This window comes from Falco cherrug, chromosome 15 (assembly GCF_023634085.1).
Source record: "Falco cherrug isolate bFalChe1 chromosome 15, bFalChe1.pri, whole genome shotgun sequence".
In the NCBI taxonomy this organism is placed as follows: domain Eukaryota; kingdom Metazoa; phylum Chordata; class Aves; order Falconiformes; family Falconidae; genus Falco; species Falco cherrug.
Genome location: NC_073711.1, coordinates 16,779,103 through 16,797,916, shown reverse-complemented (window position 1 = coordinate 16,797,916; position 18,814 = coordinate 16,779,103). Strand labels below are relative to the sequence as shown.

Here is an 18,814-nt window from a genome sequence, read left to right as displayed (position 1 = left end):
CACGGGGTCTGTGCTGGGAACAACAGCCCTTGTGCAGGTGGCATGGGGGGAGAGGTGGTCTTGGGGGCATATCCCACCAGGCGGGAGGAGGAGAACCCCTGTCAGCGGGGTTCTGCCTCTGGGGGTGTGCCGTGGTCCTGTGCGTGGTGCCTGCAGCCTGTGCCCAAGCTGCCTGTGCCAGGCACCACGGCGTGGTTCCCAAAGGACACGCTGTTTCCCCATGCACCCCTGGAGTTTTCTGTGGAAGGAGATACGAGGCGAACCAGCACTGATCAGAGGTAAACCTCCTGTCCTTTGGAATTTTTCCCTTCCTTTGAAATTGGGAACTAAATTAAGCCCACTTGAATCAGCCCGACAGAGGACCTCTGCCCCAAGATGCCCAAGATCCCCAAGATGCCACCCCCCTGTCCCTGTGCTTTGGTGCCAGTGCCCACCCTGGGCACGGGGCAGGCACCCCCAACAAGATTTGTGCCACCTGCTCGGACTGGGGTGTCCCATGCTGTCTGTAGTCCGGGGACAGCCCACAAGGTCGTCTGGGAAGGGCGATGCGCTGCCTCCATCACCACCAGCCACGTCTGTGGCTGCAGCCTCTAATATAACACGGTTAATACAGAGACCAGGGCAGGTAATGAGCACTAAGCAGTTCTCTTTATAATCCGAACAGGGATCAGCAGAAATCATTAGTGTAAAGCCTGCTACTACCTTTAGGTGAGTTTTATACAGATTTTAGGTCATTTATACAGCCAATTTTGTGCCATCCTTAAGCAGAGGAGCATTTCCTGCTGCCCATGATCCATCCCAGCCCGGCTCACGTGAAGACACCTGGATGAGAGCACTGGGGGTGCAATGCTCCGCGTGCTCACCTCCCTCCTGCGCTTCTGCTGCAGAGGCCGCAGCTGGATGCCGGTGCCCAAGGCACCCAGCGCCTGCTGGGCTCCCCTCGCCTGTGGTGCTGTGCAGCAGCCGTGGGCAATGCTGGTGGCACGCTGGCCCGGGCCATGTGTGAACCATGCCCCAGCTCATCCGCAGCAGCCCCTGCCTTTGGGATTTGGGGACTCACACCATCTCGGCAGTGCCGGTGTGTTCAGGAATGTAGTCACGGGTAATTAAAAGGGCTTTTTATTTCCTTATTACTACATTTCCACGGTATTCTCTCAACTTTTGCCTCCCAAGAGCAGAAATTGGTTCGTTTAGAAATGTTTATTAAATTGCAATGATTTCTGAGAAAAACCACATAGATTGCTGTGGTCTCTCTTCAATGAATCAGTCCGAACCCCAGCGTGGCGTAACCTCCCGCGGGTTAGGTAAGCCTCGTGATTTCCTTTATCCACTTCAGGTACTTGGAGACCCTGGTGTAGATGCCGTATTTACCTGGCTTGGCACATTCCTCGCCCCAGCTGGTGATCCCCGTGAGAAACCAGGTGCCCTCAATCTCGGTGGTGTAGGGACCTCCACTGTCACCCCCGCAGGTGTCACTGCCGCCGGCTGGGAAGCCTGCACAGAACATGTTCTGCAGGATGGTGGTGGAGGTGCTCTTGAGGCAGGTTGGCCGGTCAACAAAGGGCACCTTGAGGATCTGGAGGATGGTGGCCGGCCGGCCACGGAAGAGCGTGCTGCCCCAGCCGCTCACCGTCCCCATCCCATGCTTCAGCAGGGTGTTGGTGAACTCCCGGCTGCCGAGGCAGATGGGGGTGACATAGCTGTTGAAGCTGAGTGGCTGGTCCAGCTCCAGGAGGGCAATGTCGTTGTGGTGCTTGTTGATGGTGGCGTTGTACGTGGGGTGGGGAAGGATTTTCACCACTTTACGCCGCTGCTCCGTGTTGTCTTCCTCGTTGGTGTTGTATTCACCTGCGGAGACACACGTGGCTTGGGCTGGACCCCTCTGTGGCCAGACCAGCGGCCGTGCCCTGAGGATGCCACCCCGATGCGATACCAGCCGCACCAGGTGATTGCAAAGGGATGAGCACTGTGTGCCCCAGCCTGCAGGCTGCTCTGAGCCTGGTGCTGGCAAGGCTGCTTGCTCCTTGTCAAGAGGTGTCAGAGGTTCCCCCACAGCAGCATCTGCTGGGTCCCTGCAGCTGGCAGAACCTGAACCCCAAAGTGTGACACCAGGCACACACCGGCCAGTCAAGTGCCAAAGGTCCAGATGGTTTAGCCAAGCTTAGGAACAGCATGGCTGTTTTGGGATTGAGCACCCTCAAAGAGATGTAAGGGGATGTTGCCCTTGCATCAAAGGAGGGAAAGCCTCTCAAACTGAAAATCTTTGTTTAAAATAAGTCCTTTATTGGTGGAAAGAAACCCAACTTCTCTATTATAAAACCACACAACCATGGGGCAGAATGCAGAATGCAGTGCAGAGGGCTACAAATGCCCCCCCCCCCCCCCCCCAGTGCTCCCAGGTGCCCCTGGGTGCCTGTCGCACGCGGGAGGCTCAGCTGCTCATGATGCAGGGTGCTGCCGGCAGCCTCAGGCTCCTGTGATTGAGTTGCTGGCAGCCTATTACCTCCCCTCCGGCTTGTGTAACAGGTAGAGGGAAGGGAAAATGTTCTCTGCTCTTGGGTTGGCAAATGGGCAGCGCCTGGCTCTGCCTGTAGCCGAATTCCCTCTCCTGCCTGTGAACTGGTTGTGCTGAAGGCTCAAGAGCAGGATGACTTTCCCCCCTCGCTTTCTTGCAGCCCAAGAGACACAGGGCGCGTTTAACCCCTGCTGCGGTATTTCTACATGCTTTGCTGTAATCTCCAGAATATACGATCTCCTCTAAACAATATCTGCAGCGTTCCTGGCCCTGGCAGTGTCCTGTGTCTGCTGCGTCTGCCTGCGAGGAGCAGCACGGAGCCCAGCGAGAGAGGTGAGGCAGCTTTCTGTGTTCACGTTAATGCTGGTGCCTGGCGGAGGCAGCTTTGGTGGCTGATGTGCTCTGTGAGGGTTTCTTTGCAGCGGAGTGTGAACGTCAGCTGCCTCGCAGGCTGTGCTTCTCCAGTGTAAGTGCGAGACAGATGTGGGGGAGACTTTCAGAAGGTTTTTCTTATGCTACGGCTGCTTACTATTGCTGGGGATCTGAAAATATGCTTCAGGGGTTGAAGTGGAGAGGCAAAGAAGGACAGGGAAGGGGAATGCTTCTTCCACCCCCTGCTATCAGTTTCTGGGCCTCCCAGGGTTCTATGTACAAAGCTGAACATTGAGCGTGAATGGACGTAAAGGACTTGGATGTTGTACATAGCACAGGCACAAATTCAATAGTCCCTGAAGCCCTGAAAAAATGTGTTTTGCTTTCTTGACTTGCTGCCTGTCCAAAGTCCTGCCCTGGAAGCCCAGCAGTGCTGCAGAGCAGTGGGAAGGTAGTGCAAGGGGACTTGGCTGGTAACGCATCCTAAATGGAGAGGGTGGGTGACAAGCAGGAGAGAGCCTGAAAGGAGGGACAGTTTGCACACAGGTGCAGCAAATGCAAAACCTCTGCCAGGTGGAAATGTGGTTTTCTGGAGGGAGATTCTTTTTGCGCTGGGCATGTACTTTCTCATGTTAGCAGGTGCAAGGCTGGGCTTTGTGCTGGGCTTTCCAGCAAAACCACCTGAAAGTAGATAGCAAAAAATGCTGTGTGCAAGCTGTGAGCGTTGTCCTGCCAGCACGGGGCAGGTGGTGCCCAGCCCCATGGCACTGGGTCCCCAGGGTCTGGCCAGGCACACCCAGGAGCTCAGCTGCAGTAACGTGGAAGATGAAGACGCAGCTGGAGCCCTCCTGATAAGCTTGTTTCTGTAGACATGAACTCAGCACTTGGAGGTTCAGGTAGAATGTCATTTTTGCCACTGATACATTTCATAGCATTTAAACAGAAAGCATGATTCTTCCATGCCTCCTCTCGGCGCTGCTTGTGGCAATTACTAACCATGTCAGTGTTCCCCTCCTGTAGCCACCGGTGTAACCCTCCTACACTCGATACTCATACAAGGGGAAACAAATAACTTGGAGAAGCTGATTCTGCCACAGCTGTGAAATGTGGCACCACGATGCTTGCCAAGGTGCCATGCTGTTATCAGCAGGCTGCCTAGTGGGCAGTCTGGAACAGCTGGGTTCCACGAGTCAGGGGGGAAAACCCTTTTTTCAAGCAGAGTTAACATTTGTATTGTAAAGTAGCAGTAACACTTGCTGTGCAGTCTGGCCACACTGCCCCTGCCTAAGTCCCCAGAGACCCTACTGTAAAAGCATGCTTTCCTGCATGCCAGCCCCATTTGTCTACTTCAGTCCATAAATTCTTTTTACTTCTAAAGAAGTTAGAACCAAAAGTAGTCATCTCCTTGCAAGGAGCTAGTCAGGTTACTGGTGCCCCTCTTGCGCCAGCCACACAAATTCATTCTCAGAGAGTTGTGTGAAAACTTAGCGTGACCCCCAAGAAGAGCAGAAATCCTGCATGGCCAGCAGAGATAAAAATCCATCACACAAGCTCATGAAGCAGCATCTCAGCTGAACTCAACAGATTTTTTAAGCAGCCTGGGGTCTTCTCTGGCTCAGGTGTGCTTGCCTGTGGTCAGGTTGAGCTCTGTCTGCAACGTGGTCCGGCAGCTCCGTGGTTTTGGGAGCAAGGACAGACCCAGCTCACCGCTCCCACCAGAGGTGGTGGTACCTGCAGGGGACCAGGCTGCTGAAATGCTGCCATCTGCAACTGGGGCCTCGGTGCCTCAAAGCAACTCATGCCACGTTGCTGCCCATCATGGTGGCATGGGTTCCAGGGCTCTGTGCAGTGCCCTGTGCCTGGCCAGTGCTAGCCCTGCCCGCATCCCTCACCCGCGCTGCCCGAGGGTCTCACCTGCCACAGCGGTGACGTCGTCGCCTGGCTGCAGGCAGTGTGCCGCCGTCAGTACCCATTTCTCGTTGATGATGGATGCGCCGCAGAAGCCCATGCCCTGGCTGTCCACCAGATAAACCTGTGGGAGCAGAAGGAAATCATACCTGTGGGTTTGTTAAATAGGCAGGGAAGAGAAGTGAGATGCAGGGGTTTTGTTTGGCTGTAGGACAAGGCTACTTTTAGGCCGTACAGACCCAGTGCTGCCTGAGATGCTGCTCCTCAGGGAGTGCCTGCCTCTCCACCTGCCGCAGAGGGTGGCCAGCACTGCCCCGCACGTGTATTATTGCCCCGCTGAGCTTCTCCCTTTGCTGCCAGGCTGGGAAGGCATAAACCTCCACATAAAACTCAAAGCGTCTGAAATATAACCACTTCTGCCCATGCATCCTAAAACTGTTTTGCTGGTGACTAATCTTAACTAGTTAGCTAGGGACAAAATCTCAACTACCCATTTCATTTGGCCATCTAACTGCCTCAGCACTTACGGAGCACAACCCAGGACATCCCTTATGCTAAAACTTCTAATTAAATTGATCAGCTGGCTCGGAGGATTGTGTTTCAAAGAAGGTTTTCTTTATAATTCACCCATTTTGTTCCTTTCACGTGATGTGGCTCATCACCGTCTATCTGCCTTATACTTCTCACGTATTTACTCGTTTGATGCCTCGTTGGGCAGAGCCGGCTGCACTTTAAGGAGGTCAGCGTCCATAACGCAGAGGATGAAGCTCCCCCATGGCAATAAACCAAAGTGCCTCTGTGCCTGCAGCCACCCCCCTCCATGGAGTCCCACATGGGCTCTGCCCCAGCCCATGCCACCATCCCCGGGAGGGCAGCGCAGGCTGCCAGGGGCTGCTGCGCCACAGAGCCCAGTGGCCACACGTGCCTGCAGGTGCGAGGCTGCCTGCGGAGCCACCAGAGACATGGTTCATAAGACCCATCACTGGGATCTGAGCTCCACAACCACCTTGAACCCCGTGGGGAAGGGAGCACCCCTCCTGGCTGTTGCCTGGATCCCAGCATGTTGAGCATCTTCATTTGCCAGCTGGCAAAAGGGCAACCACATCTTTTTTGGAGGGTGCCTAGGGAGGTAAAGGTCTCTGTGAGCACAGCCAACTAGCCGAACTTGTAACGTGTGAATTTACTTTTTTTTATGGATACCAATTTCTCTTATTTAATTTTCTGGTTCTCCTCTTGACTCTCTGTGAATGCATGGTGGGTGCCAGCATCGCTTATGGTTTGTCCCACAAAAGGCTGTGCCAGAAAGCTCTGCGCGGCTAGGGCAGTGGTACGGCCTCTTCCTTTCAGACACAAAACACAACCTTCCAACAAACCTCCTGCTGCTGCTTCTGGTGGCCATGTATGTCCCCAGCACATTGCTGGCTTTTTTAGCTCCGAAATGGAGGGCAGATGCCTGCTCCTGACCTTTCTACATACACCCTGCTCACTGTTTCTCTCCCTCAGCAGATGCAGAAGGATTGGCTGATCTGCGTGAATGGGCATTTACGTCCCTGTGAGGGCAGCTTTTCGTTGACATCACCAGTGCCGGTCTGTGCCAGAGCTTGCAACTGAAAGATATTTGCCATTTCTAAAACCTCATCTGGATTTATTACTTCACACTCTCAGCCACTGAGATTTCTGTGCCTGCTGAAGTCAGAGTAGAATTTAAGGGCAGTAGATGACTTTGAAAAGATCCAAGCTAGGAGCTAACTTTTCTTTTGACAATAATTTTAAAGTACTTGCAGCGTGGTGGGCTGGAGGAGGTTTCTTTGCAGCCCCCCCTCGCCTCTGATGTCATTCTTGGTGAGGCAGAGATGACTAGGATGTTGCAAGTTGGATAAAGAAAGAGCGGCTGGATTCGGTAGAAGTCATACAAGGACAGATCCTTTGTTGGTATAAATTATCATGGATCTGTTGCAACTGATGGAGCTAAAAAATGATCTGCATTGCTCCTTGCAAAGCTCGACCCCTTCAGCCTTCAGCTTAATCATGGTAAATTCATGGACTACTGGGTGATCTGTTGCTATAGCTCAAAACTGGGTCCTTTGTGCCCCACCAGCTAAAGCTGCTGTGGTCTGACTGCTGGCTTTTTTGCCACATAGACCCCCAGCGAGGCAGGTTTTGTTGCTGTGGCATAAAACTGTGAACTGAATGAAGCGGTGCTGCTGTTAGACTTGAGAACAATTGCTAAACTAACCTTAGAGATGGGCTGTGGGTGTGTAGAAGTAACATGGTCTTGCATTCAGAAGGAAATGAATAGAGAGCGCGATTGCTGGGGTGACAGGGGAGCTGCAGAAATGGCCAGTACCTGCCAAGGCACCTCGCCTCTCATGCTGTCTGAGCCACCAACAACTCTGGTGCCCGTCTTAATTATCGGTGTGATTTTCGTGGTGGCGGCGGTGCTGGTTTCTGTGACGTTATCGAGCACCTCGTCATGAGCATCGTCGTCATTATCGGTGGTGATGTTCCAGTGCTCAAAGGTGTTTATGGCTCGGGTGAGCTTGCTCTTCGCTTCAGGAGCTGTGATCTTTCCACAGGGATACGGCACTGGGGGAGAAACAGTCACGGTTACGACTGGCTGCGTATCATGCTGAGGGTTACAGCAATCAAAGGAGCAGTGAGGAGGCAAACGTTGCCTCGTCTCAGCTGCCTATTTTGGGACCGGTACGGAACACGCAGGGCCATGCGCCGACTGTGTGTCTGATGCAAGCAGATGTCTGTGCCTTTGAGCTGCAGTGCAGGTAATGTGTAAGAGCAGCAAAAGCAGGAATTGTTTCTGGGCTTTAGAAATGACATCTGAACAGCTTTTAAAAAGAATAAAGCTTGTGCGAGAGTGCACGTCCGACAGGACAGTGCAGCTGTGCCTTTATCTCACGGGATGCGGAGCTGCATACCTGGGAGGCTTGCTGTGGAGGACAGCCGGGCCTTTGGCTGACATTTCTACAGCAAGGAACTCCAGAACAATAAAAGTCCAGCTGGGAGAGGGCAGGAAGTAATATCTGCCAATTGTACAGATAATCCTGCTTGGCACCAAGGTGAGGAAAACATTAATAAACTCTAGAGTTGTAGATTTTCTCTGTTAATGAAGATCTCATCTGTAGGCTCATTTCAGATGAGCTCTTCCCATTTGTCTCCTACGCAGTGTGCGCTGAATGCCTGCTGATAGTGGTAGTTGAAATAGTAAATAGCATCAGGCATTGTCTTTCATCTGAAAAGCTTTTGACAGCACTGTGCAAACAAACATCAGTGTAAAATCAGATGTAAGTGTGGCCTGCTGAGATATTTTTTTCCTTTTTAATACAGTCCACTTTAGGAATAGGGCTTAAATAAGTGTTGAGTGATGGAAAGTGCTATCCTTGAGGTGTGAGGTTAGGCTAGGAAATGAATGTTTCAGAGCCAACAAAAGCTAAGCTTTTGCAGGAAGGACAATTACCCAACCTGAAAGATGATCTTATTTCTAACAGTAAAACTTTCTGGTCCAGTGAAAGTGATACAGCATGTTGGGCAACACAGGCTTGAGCTCTTAATGATCTCCATTAACAGGACTCCCAGCCTAAGATACTTCCTACACTGATTGCTGGAAGTCAGCACTTTCAGGAGCTGGAATTATCCTTGGCTGTAGTTATCAGACCTTCAGAAACTAACTCATCTGTGCAGGTGCCTGCATGCTAGCTTAGGTGTGCAAATCTGTTACTCTCAGGTGTTCGAACTGTGATAGCATCAAATGTTAAATTGACCTTAGATGGCAAAATATTTCTCGACTCGATCTCCTCTTTCCTCTGCCAGATGTGCTTCTGAGATGTTGATGCCCAATTAACTTGCCGTGCTGCAGTAGGTTGGGATTGCACATGTTGGTGTAGTTAGAGGTGTTGTAATAGCCCAGGAGTGAGGTGAAGTTGGGGAATGTAACAGGAACCGTCTATTTTTTAGCCCTTTATGAAGTTGCAGCCTCAAGCAATACATTTCCCTTCCACCCCACTCAATACCACAGCTAAACCACACAGCCTAGTTCCTGCTGAGGGTCTTTGTGTGCAGATGCACACTGTTGGGAGGACTGCATCACCACAAAGCTTCACTTGTTGCCATCCAGCTCAGGTAATTATAAGACAGTGAGTAAGGGCCAGCCATCAAACCGACAATCAGGAGTATTTACAATAAGAAAGATTGTCTTTTTCTGAAAAAGCCCTGAGCATCCTCTATGTAGGATCAGTAACTAAATAGTGGCTCCTATTGGAAGAACACAGGAGTGAGCTCTGGCTGGCTGGACACCAGTGTGTATGCTGGTGTAGGTGAATATCACGTTTCTGCCTCCAGAAAACTACTGATCCGTATCTAGAAATATAAGGCAGCTGCAGGTGGGAGAGGTGCCTGTGCGAGCAGCCATCTGAAATGAGCATTTGCCTTGTGAACAAATTCCTGGACGACTCCCCTCCTTCTCCACCCAACTAGGCTAAAAAGTGTGTTCAAAATGCATCCTTCAAGCCTGACCCCACACCTGCCCTTGGGAAAGTGCAGGGTCAGGCTCTTTACGTTTGCTAACCAGGAAAACAGGGCTGGTTTCCAACAGGAGATTGCATTTCTGTGAGGTTCATGTAGCTAAATCCAGGACAAGACCTTGGAAACTTTCACCCAAATCTCTTAAAAACACGTTAAAGTCAACCTGTAGGTTCACAGGATTTTCCATCTTCATGAAGCCTATAGCCAGCAGCGCAGGAACACACAACTTTCTGCGGTGGGTCATGCCTGCAGAAGTGCTTGCAGCCTCCGTTTTTAATAGCACAGGTGAAGTCTGAAAGAAATGAAAATGAAACTGTGAAAACTCTTTTGAAATACAACTGGTCAGAGATTTGTTGGGACTCGGGCCTTTGGGCTCAGCCTATAACCCACTCTGGTTGTCCCAGACTATGGAAAATGGATGATTGTTTGCAAGGAGTGTTCTCCTTCCGCATCATGTCTCCGCTCATAACGAAGGAGCACGGGGCACCTCTTTGAGAAGGCAGGTTGAAGAATGGCCCTGTGAGAGGTCCTGCCTGGCCCTGGCACAGCGTCCTGCCTCCAACAGCTGCATGTTGCCTGAAATCTGGCAGCCTGACCGTAAAGGACTCCTGCAAATATTTGGTTACAAGCCACGTGATTTCCCTGCCGTCGTGCTGCTCTCCTCCTGCCCTGCGCTTACAGCAATCCAGCCCTGCTGTGGATGCTGGCAGAGAACATCTTGTGTCAAGTGGGAACAAACTCTGAACTCCAGAAGGGCTTTGTCCCGGGATTGTTGCCGGGCTCTGGATTTAAAACCTCAAGCAAAGCCATATGCTCTTCCTGACATACCAATAAATCATTGCAGCCTGACGTGGAAGACCCGTTTCAGCAGGATGTTTGATGAAACGCGTCCCAACCTGAGGCACAGCAAGATTCACGTGACTTGTGTGTGTCTTCTCCCACCCCACCTCACACTCATCTGCGGTGGGAACCCCGTCTCTTGGAGGTGGGAAACCGCTAATCCGCAGACGCCCTTTTAATTCTCAGTGAGTTTTCAAATAACTTCACAGCAGATTAACTCCACTCCTACTTCCTCAAGGACACCTCCCTTCCTGTAGCCATTTTAATACCATCATTTACTATTTTTACAGAGCTCTTTTTCACGCCTCACTTCTAGCTCTATTTTTGTTCCTGTCTCACTTCCACGAGAAATCTGCAATGAGACTATTTAAATTTGATGCAGCTTTGAAATGCTCTTTTTAACGTACACTCCTCTCTTGCCAGAGCAGAAGCACAACTAGAAAGAGAATCTTTTATTAGTGCAGTGAGTCTAGCACATTATGTGAGCCGCACAGCCCCTGATTATATCATAAATATAAGAGCTGAATATCCCACTTGCTTAAATTATCAGCTGTTTGGTTTTCATAAACTCCTCAACCCATCAGGAAAATATTTGCCTTTTGTTTGCCTTCTGAATCAAGGTTGCTAGTGATAATTATAATTATGAATTTAGCAGAGTGCCATTGAGAGGAGGTTGTGATAATCCTGCCCTGCTCAGCACCTGCTGCCCAGCCTGGAGTGGGGAAAGGACGGGAGGGGTTGAGAGCACAGGGGCCCCATCGGGGTCGGTGGAAAACTGTCGTTTTCAGCAGGTGAGCATGTCACCCCTGATTGACAAGCAGCCCCGGAAAGGCTTGTGCTGGGGAGATAAAGGAAGGTCTCTGTGTCAACATTTGCACTGGCAGCCGCAGCGTGCCCAAACAAAAGACCTTGAGCCTGTGTCTCTCTTGAACCCTGCGTAAGAGCGGGCACCTCGGTGCTCAGCAGAGGTGGAGCTGGGGCTCCACCAAGGACAGGAGAGGACAGAGACATCCGCTCCTGTATCCCCAGGCATGTCCCCCTGTAATCCTGTTGCCAACAGGCTGAATTTGCACGTTTAGGTAGTGCCTAACAGCAAGGCAAAACATGTCTGAAACTGTCCCCTAGTGGGGTGGAACTCTGCACCCACTTGGATCTGATGTGGTTTCAAGTAGGGCAGAACACCCACAGGATGAGCCCCCGGTACGTACCTATCTCACAGTTTCTGCCTTCGTACCCAGCTGGGCACCAGCACACATAGGAACTTACTGCGTCCTTGCAAACGGCTCCATTTTTGCATGGATTGGGGTCACACTGGTCTCCATCTTGGAGAGAAGACAGGAGAACAAACAAACATGAGCATCCACCACGGCTGGTGCCGACTAAGCACTGGAGCCTTGTTTTGTGCAAGCCTCCTGTCAAAGACGAGCAAGAGACTGCACACCTTCCTTCTTTGTGATGGAAAATAGAGTCAGATCCTGGCTCCCAAGTGCACAACAGCCGACCTCAGCACCGGGGTAGCGTCAGCAGCGGTGCTTCGTACCGAGTCCTGATTAGGTGCCCCGTCCCCTGTGTGTTAATTCCACCCGTTTCAGCAGAACTCCTCTTCAGTCTCCCTCGTTAGAAAAGTTAGACAAAGATAGAAAGTTTGCTTCCTCAAGAACAGTTAGGATTTCCTAATCTGAATCATTCTAGCGCTACTGTCTTTGTCCTCTGAAGGTTTGGGCTTGTCCACTAGGGTTCGGAGACCTCTCCGTGTATTAGATTGAGAGCCTCAGTCACTCGTTCTTTCTACATCTTGTGCTACTATGAATTGGCCTAGATTTTTCTTCATATGTCAGGGCTTTTATTTTCACAGTTGCCTACAGCTCAGAAGTTAAGGCTTTAATAAAAATACCCAGCATTGCAAAACTGGTGATCTAACACCTTGGAGGAGTGACTCAGTGACGTTAAATTACAGGGAAATGCGCTTTGAAATGGTTCTGCAAAGGCACGGAGGAAGGGGAATGTTGTTTGTGTCCCACCAGTAAGTGTGGCTGCTAACGGTGCTTTCAGGAACGGGCTGGAATACAACAGGCAGATTGCAAACAGGGACAAAACGGTGGTGTCTTGCCTAAGGGGTGGTGCTGGGGTTTGCATGTAAGGGGGGGGCTGCGGGGTTATTGCTGCCCGGTGAGGGCAATCGGGGCTTGGTACCACTTGGGTGCTGTGCGAGGGGTGATCTCCTGCAGGCTGCACACGTTGGGAATGGCAGCTTGTAAGCGGAACAGTAAAGCAGGCACTTTGGGTGATAGGGAAATATATGGTGCTCGTTATTTTTGAAGAGTGGCAGGGAAACAAATGCAGTGCTGAGTTTCAGCAGCTGGGTTTTCGGAGGACAGTCCTACAGTGAAAATGTAACTTTTTTTTATTTTATAGTCTGGACTGAATAATCTGAATTATTTAAGGCTTTTCAGTGAGATGCTCTGGGTGCTTTGCCAATCTACAAAGCAGTTCATTTATTGAAAGGCCCTTAAAATTAGTTTCAGATTGTTTTGGTGGGCATTGAAATCTTTTCGGTAAGGGGCTGAGGAGTCGCTGGGGGTGGAGGCTGAAAAGGAGAAAATGGATGGTGGAAAGCAGATGGTGGAGAAGCAAGGGTTTGGGGCCACTGGTGTGAATTGGAAACAGCCATTTGCTATGAGCACGTTGAAGCTCCACTTTAATATGGCATTTCTAGGGATCCACGCTGTGCTTGCGCGAGGCTGTGCCTTAGCTGGAGATCTCTGCTTGAGAACAGAACATTTGCTGTTTGCTGGAGGGGTGTTAATTCTTGCTGTCTGGTTTTACTCTGTACCATGGGTGAAACTAGAAGCCCAGAGCTGGACCTGGGCTGAATGGATCCAGTGGTCTGCGTGAACTGGTTTTGTTCTGTGAGGTTTTTGAAGTTTATTCAAAAAACCTGCTTGAACAAAGGAAATGTTGTTGTTGTTGGTTGCAATTTGTTTACAAATGGGAGAGGCCCAGGCTGGGTGGCTGCAGGATTTAGGGTGCGTGACTCTGACTAGCTCTGTCATAACACAGTTTCTGAATGCTGGAATAAATTTGCTTCAATAAACATCATGCTACTTATGCACTGAGAGGTGAATATTATACATTTGAACATGAAAAAAGCAGCTCTTACCAATATATGTTTTCCAGAACTCCATCTGCAAAGGAAAAAAAAAATATATTTTCTTTCGATTTCTAATTTCTGGGCACTGCCTGACTGAAGCAGTAAAGGGATGACTCAAAAGCTAAAGCAAAAAACTTGCAGGAAAACAACCACCTCCGTCATCCCAATGGTCACGAACAAACCTTTAAAGCAGTTCCCCAGCCCATCTGATGGATCACAAAATAACGATATCATAAAGCACGGTAGCTGCTGCCTTTGGCCCCTGCAGGTTTGCCCTTGCTGTTCACTTCTCCTTCCCCCTCTGCCTGGCCTGAAAGGCTCCTGGAGGTGCAGACTGGGGGGAACGAGGTGTTGCCGTTTTGCAGCAGTGATACTCACTGTTTTCTCTGTGTTTTCAAACACTTCTCGGGCTTCTTCAAAGCTGCATTTTTCTTCTATGCATTCTCTCTCGAGGTTCCCAGGAATAACCTCTTCCAGCCTGTTTGAATTGGCTCGCCTTTGCCTGTGCAGAACCGAGCTCGCCTCTTTGCTCTCGAGGAAGACTGCAATTTGAAAAGAAATAGGAGCTAGAGAGGAGCATGTGCCATCATGTGGTGCAGCTGGGATGGGCTGTCCCGGCTCTGTTCTAGAAAGCAATCCCCGTTCTTGCATTCACCCCCTTATCCCCCCCGCCCCCATTGCCCCATGGCCAGGGACATTTCAGGAGTGTTATCGTCTACTTGAGGTTTCTTTGGTGTCTAACTTACGTGCAATTCAGAGGATCAAATCTGGAGAGCCAAGGGTCAAAGCAGTCAATAGACAGACATGGCTGATGGTGAGGGGGTGATTAGGAGCACTGAAGTTTGATGCTTAAAATACCCTAAAGTGGATGGTATGACTGTCTCCTGTCATAGATGCACAGACCGGAATAAGCTATTTGAGAGGAGGAAATAATACGTTTTTTTCATGCTGCTGCTTGGTGAGGTCTTGCTGGACACAGAAATTGTCATGTTTTAGCTGCCTCTGCCTGTTCTGGCTGTGAAAAGCCATTTGCCTCTGCAAGCAGCCATGGCCCTTGGAAGCCACAGGCCATTTGCTTCTCTCCCTGCTCCTCAGCCTTGCCGATGTGCTGGGGTACCACCAGTTCCTGCTGGCAGGAGGGGTGACATGAGCCCTCCTCACCTCCTGGACCACATCATGTCAACGAGGTGGTGGGCATCCTCCTTCACCTTGCTGACCAAGTGCCTGGGCAGGCACCACCAGCAGAGAGCTGCTGGTGCTGCAGGGACCCACAGTCTAGCTGGGATGTCTGCAGTGGCCACCAGCCTTCCCATGGTGGCTGCCTGGTGAGGGACAGAAGGACGTGCAGTCCCATCATGGTGGTACCGTGAATGCTCTCCCAGCAGGGCCACGTGTCCCATCGGCAGGGGCAGCAGCAGCAGCCCTCCTGTGGCAGCCACCTACCAGTGTTTGCTCCTGACCCACCCCTCGGAGACCCCCGCCTCTGCTGAGCACTCTTCCCCCATCCCACCACTCTAAAAAAGAAATTGTTCCTCCAGAGGAACTTCCTGCTTTTTTGCCTCCCCAGCCTCAAGCCCCAGCCACCTCCTGGCACTTGCAGCCACATTCCCTGTTGTCACCAGATGGCACGGTAGAGCAGCTCTTGGAGCTGCTGGTGGCCATTCTGGACGTGGACCCTTATCTAGGGTCTCTGTGCTGGAAGGGGTTCCAGCACCCGTGGCTCTGGCCCCTCTGCTGGTTAAGGAGAGCACAGGCTCAGCCAGGTGGGCAGAGGAGAGTGAGGTGCAAGTACCAGCCACTCGCTCCTTCTCATGGCTACCTGCTGCTCTTGATCCAGAGCAGATCCCAGCCCCTCCCAAGCCGCAGAGTATCAGGTTTGTTGAACTCTCATGAGCCCCAGGTAGATTGTTCTGATTTACACCATGCCGCTGATGGTGTAACCAGCCCCTGCACCTAAAGATCTCTCTGCAGCAGACTGAACTAACAGTTTTTGCAATGTACAGCAAGCTTGCACCTCCGCCTTCCTCATGCTGGTGTGTTTTTGGTTAAAAAGGAGGAGTGCATTAAAATCCTGACCTTAGTCTGTTTGGCAGTAGATGTTGATGGGTAAAGCACTGGCCTCTGAAGAAGCCAGGCTTGTTTCAAATGCTGCAGCCCCTGTGGGGTGGCTGGTCCCCTCCCAGCTCAGGGTGGTTTATGTGTGGGACACAAATGTACATCCCCCAGCGAGCCTGCTCTGCCGAGCGAGGTGCTGAGAGCATGGTGGCACTGCGGGGGTGCACAGCCTCGCTGGAGACCTGTCCCCTTCTCCCCATGGCACGGGCTGCAGCCTCCAGCTTGTCCCCAGGCTGGGCAGAAGAGTTTCAGGTGGGAACGGTGGAGCAGCCTTCCTTGGTTTTGTAAGGCTGTTGGGGTCTCCATGTGCTTCGTGCCCGGGGAACCCGATGTGGGGCAGCCACACATTGCCCTGCGTGAAGCAAAGCAGCCGCGTTAGACCCACTCCTCCATCTCTTCCCAGTGGGTTGTGCCAGGCACCTGCTGTAATTAACCCGTGTAATGGGAGAGAACTCAGTTTAATGAATGCAGCTTTGCCTCCCTCAGATCCCTCTAGGCTTTCTCCGTTGCTTACTGATCCCACATGCTGCTTTACAAGCGATACTTGGTTTGAACTGCAGGTTGCAGGCTCCGTGGGGTCACAGGCATGGTACTCACCCTGGCTGGAAACCATCCTCACACCACGAATGTGCTCACATGCGACTTGCCAACTTCTGAACCAGTATCGGAGGGAGTGAGGTGGGTCTCTGGGCCAAGGGGCTGTGGGACAGACCTGGCTTGCCAGCTGAGTATAGTATTTTCTAGGAGGTACCCCTGGGTGGGCGGTGATCCCAACACAAAGTTCTGCTCACTTTTCCTTGCTAAGCAAACATTTTGGAGAGAGGCTTTTTTTTTTTTTTTTTTTTTTTTTTGAACATGTTACTTGCAATGTTTTAATGAAAGAAGAAAGTCCAGCCTTGCACCAAACAAGTACTCGCACTGGACGTGAACCAACCTCTGCTGGAACTGTTGCTGCTACAAATAAATCAAGCAACAGCCTGCATTACTATGTGTGATTGCCCACATCCATCAGCTGTTCTATCTTGTCTACAATTTTGGCTGCATCTTAGTCTTAAATTCATGCTGGTTTTGGCTTTGAATTGTTCTCGCAGTACTGAATCCAATGACTGATTTATGGATGTGAGTACTTGTTTGTACTCCAGGACAAAGTGATGGCACACGCAGCAGTGTGGATGTTATTCCACCAGCAATGCTCTCCCCTTTTTTTCCTTCTGTGTGTGGGTGCCTGCATTCTAAAATGGCTGAATCAAGCGCTGAAGGCTTAAAAGCTGCAAAAAATATTTTTTTTAAATCCATTCTAAAAATTAATCCCTGTGACACATTCTGTGTAAAATCAGCATAAAAACTATTATTTCATTCCCGAGAAAAGAACCGGAGCTTCAAAAAGAGGAGCTACGAAACGCAGCAATCCCTCTGAGCTCTCACCTCTATGAGACTGCACAAGCTGTCCACCGTCAAGTGACAGACCGTGTCACTTCACCTGTGTCAGTAACCCCCTGCACCCAAAAGTGAACATCTTGCCAGGTTTTAAATGAACCCACCTGTTCTTTCGGCACCCAGACAAGCTCCCAGAAGACAAATGGAGAGTACAAGGAGGATGTTTGCCATCTTCCTCCCACTGCCCAAACCTCTTGCTAACAAATTGTTCGGGTGGCGGAGCTCAGTCAATAGTTCCAAAGTGCAAGTGCTTGTTTATTTACTCTGGGTAACCCTTTAATTTAAGCTCCCCAGATGTGCCATTGCTGAAGCTTGAAATGGCAACGCGGGTCTTATTGGAGGGGGCACGGCCACGTACAAGAAACCTGCTAGGTAGCTGCAGTCCTTGGGCTCATCTCCTCCCCTGTAGGATATTACTGCCACTTTTGGGGGCTGAGCATGGCACAAGAATAAATGAATTCAGCGTCATGAACTTCTTTGAAGCACTGCATTTACCATACCTACCCAGGTGATATTGTTGGCCGTATGAAAGTACACAGCAGCATTTGCACAGGCTTCAGCACAGTCCACATTTAATCCAAAAGAGCCAGCACAATTCCCTTGAAGGTGGCCCTGGGGCTGATGGTTCCTTTAGGGGAGCAGGCACCCGTGGAGCAGGGCAGCCTCTGCCCAGGCAGGGTCACTGGCTGCTCCTCATCCACACTGGACACAGAGTGGATTGAAGGAGAGGGAAGATGGGGGAAATAGGGGAAAAAAGCAAGTTTTCACACAGGAAAGAGTAAGTTTTCATGTGAAACCATAGGGTACTTACAACTTTTAAAACCCATTTCTTCACTTCTTCTGACTTCCCCTTAATACGAAGAGCCATTTCAAGGTGAGTAATTGCTTTTGGGAAAATACTGAATATTGTGAAAATATAAATGAAACATTCACTTCTGGAAATGTCAAAAATCTCCCCCCTACCTCCTTCCTTGAGGAGCTGTAGGGAAAGTGGGCCAAAATCATTTATCCCACCCTGCGGGGGGCTTGTGGGCTTTCTGCCGATGACCCGTTCCTCAACACCTGCTTCTGTCCCCACTCCCCGGGCACAGGGCAGAACTGAAACCCACCATTGCACCGTGCAAACTGGGGCTTGCAGTGCTCTGCCTGACTACAAAAAGGTCCCGTCAGAGGCATTTTAAAGTAGAACTCCATTTCTGAGTGTGCTGCTGGTGCTGTTTGGTACTGGCTTAGTTCTACTACTGTACTTCAGAAGAGCGGCAAGAGGCTGGCAGGCTCTGATGGCTTGTTAAAGCAGAAGAGCTAGAAGAGGAAAGCTGGCAGGTTTCACAAGTTTCCAGCAAAGTGAGATGGATATTCTGCTATTGTCAATGCAAGGGAATCCCATAGTGTTTTTCACAGCACCATGAGGCTCACAAGCAGGCTAAGGCTGCCGGGTGAGACGCAGGGTACGTTTGGTGCTGGATGTGCCTGCGTCTCCCAGGCTGGAGAGCTATTAGGTGCTATGAGGCTACAGTAACCCTCAGGTAGTTGTTCAAGTGTTTGCTTGAGCTTATGAACCATAAATTCTGTGCACTCCATCTGAAAAATTAAAAATGTTCCTTCGCGCAGCAAATGGGAGAGACGTTGATGGTTGTATTGGTGTTTAGAGTTACTTTTGTATGCAGAAAGAACCGATCAGCTGCAGGTAAACACAAGATGCTGAACGTGAGTTACAGCCTTGCGAGATCTGTGTTGCCTAGGTGGAAAAATTCCTTTATCTTCCTTTTCTTGAGCAAACAAAAGGTCCTGAAACCTATAATTCATCTTGTTTCTTCTTGCTCCACTTGAAATTATCTTTATTCATGACTGACAGTAGCTTTTGTTATCAAATTTCTGTGGCAGATAAATGAGTTAGGATGAGGTAATGTGCTGTTGATGTAAATTGAATGCAAAGTAAA

General features: G+C 50.5%; 1 protein-coding gene across 1 annotated transcript; it reads right to left on the bottom strand.

Moving 5' to 3' along the window:
* Positions 1-1,103: 1,103 nt before the first annotated feature.
* Positions 1,104-17,106, bottom strand: F9 (coagulation factor IX). Its single transcript, XM_005436082.3, has 8 exons — positions 16,979-17,106; positions 13,701-13,864; positions 13,332-13,356; positions 11,380-11,493; positions 9,495-9,623; positions 7,143-7,381; positions 4,802-4,919; positions 1,104-1,848 (listed from the first exon to the last, which is right to left on the bottom strand). The coding sequence occupies exons 1-8, from the start codon at positions 17,043-17,045 to the stop codon at positions 1,301-1,303; spliced, it is 1,404 nt and encodes a 467-aa protein (XP_005436139.2). The 5' UTR covers positions 17,046-17,106; the 3' UTR covers positions 1,104-1,300.
* Positions 17,107-18,814: the final 1,708 nt, after the last annotated feature.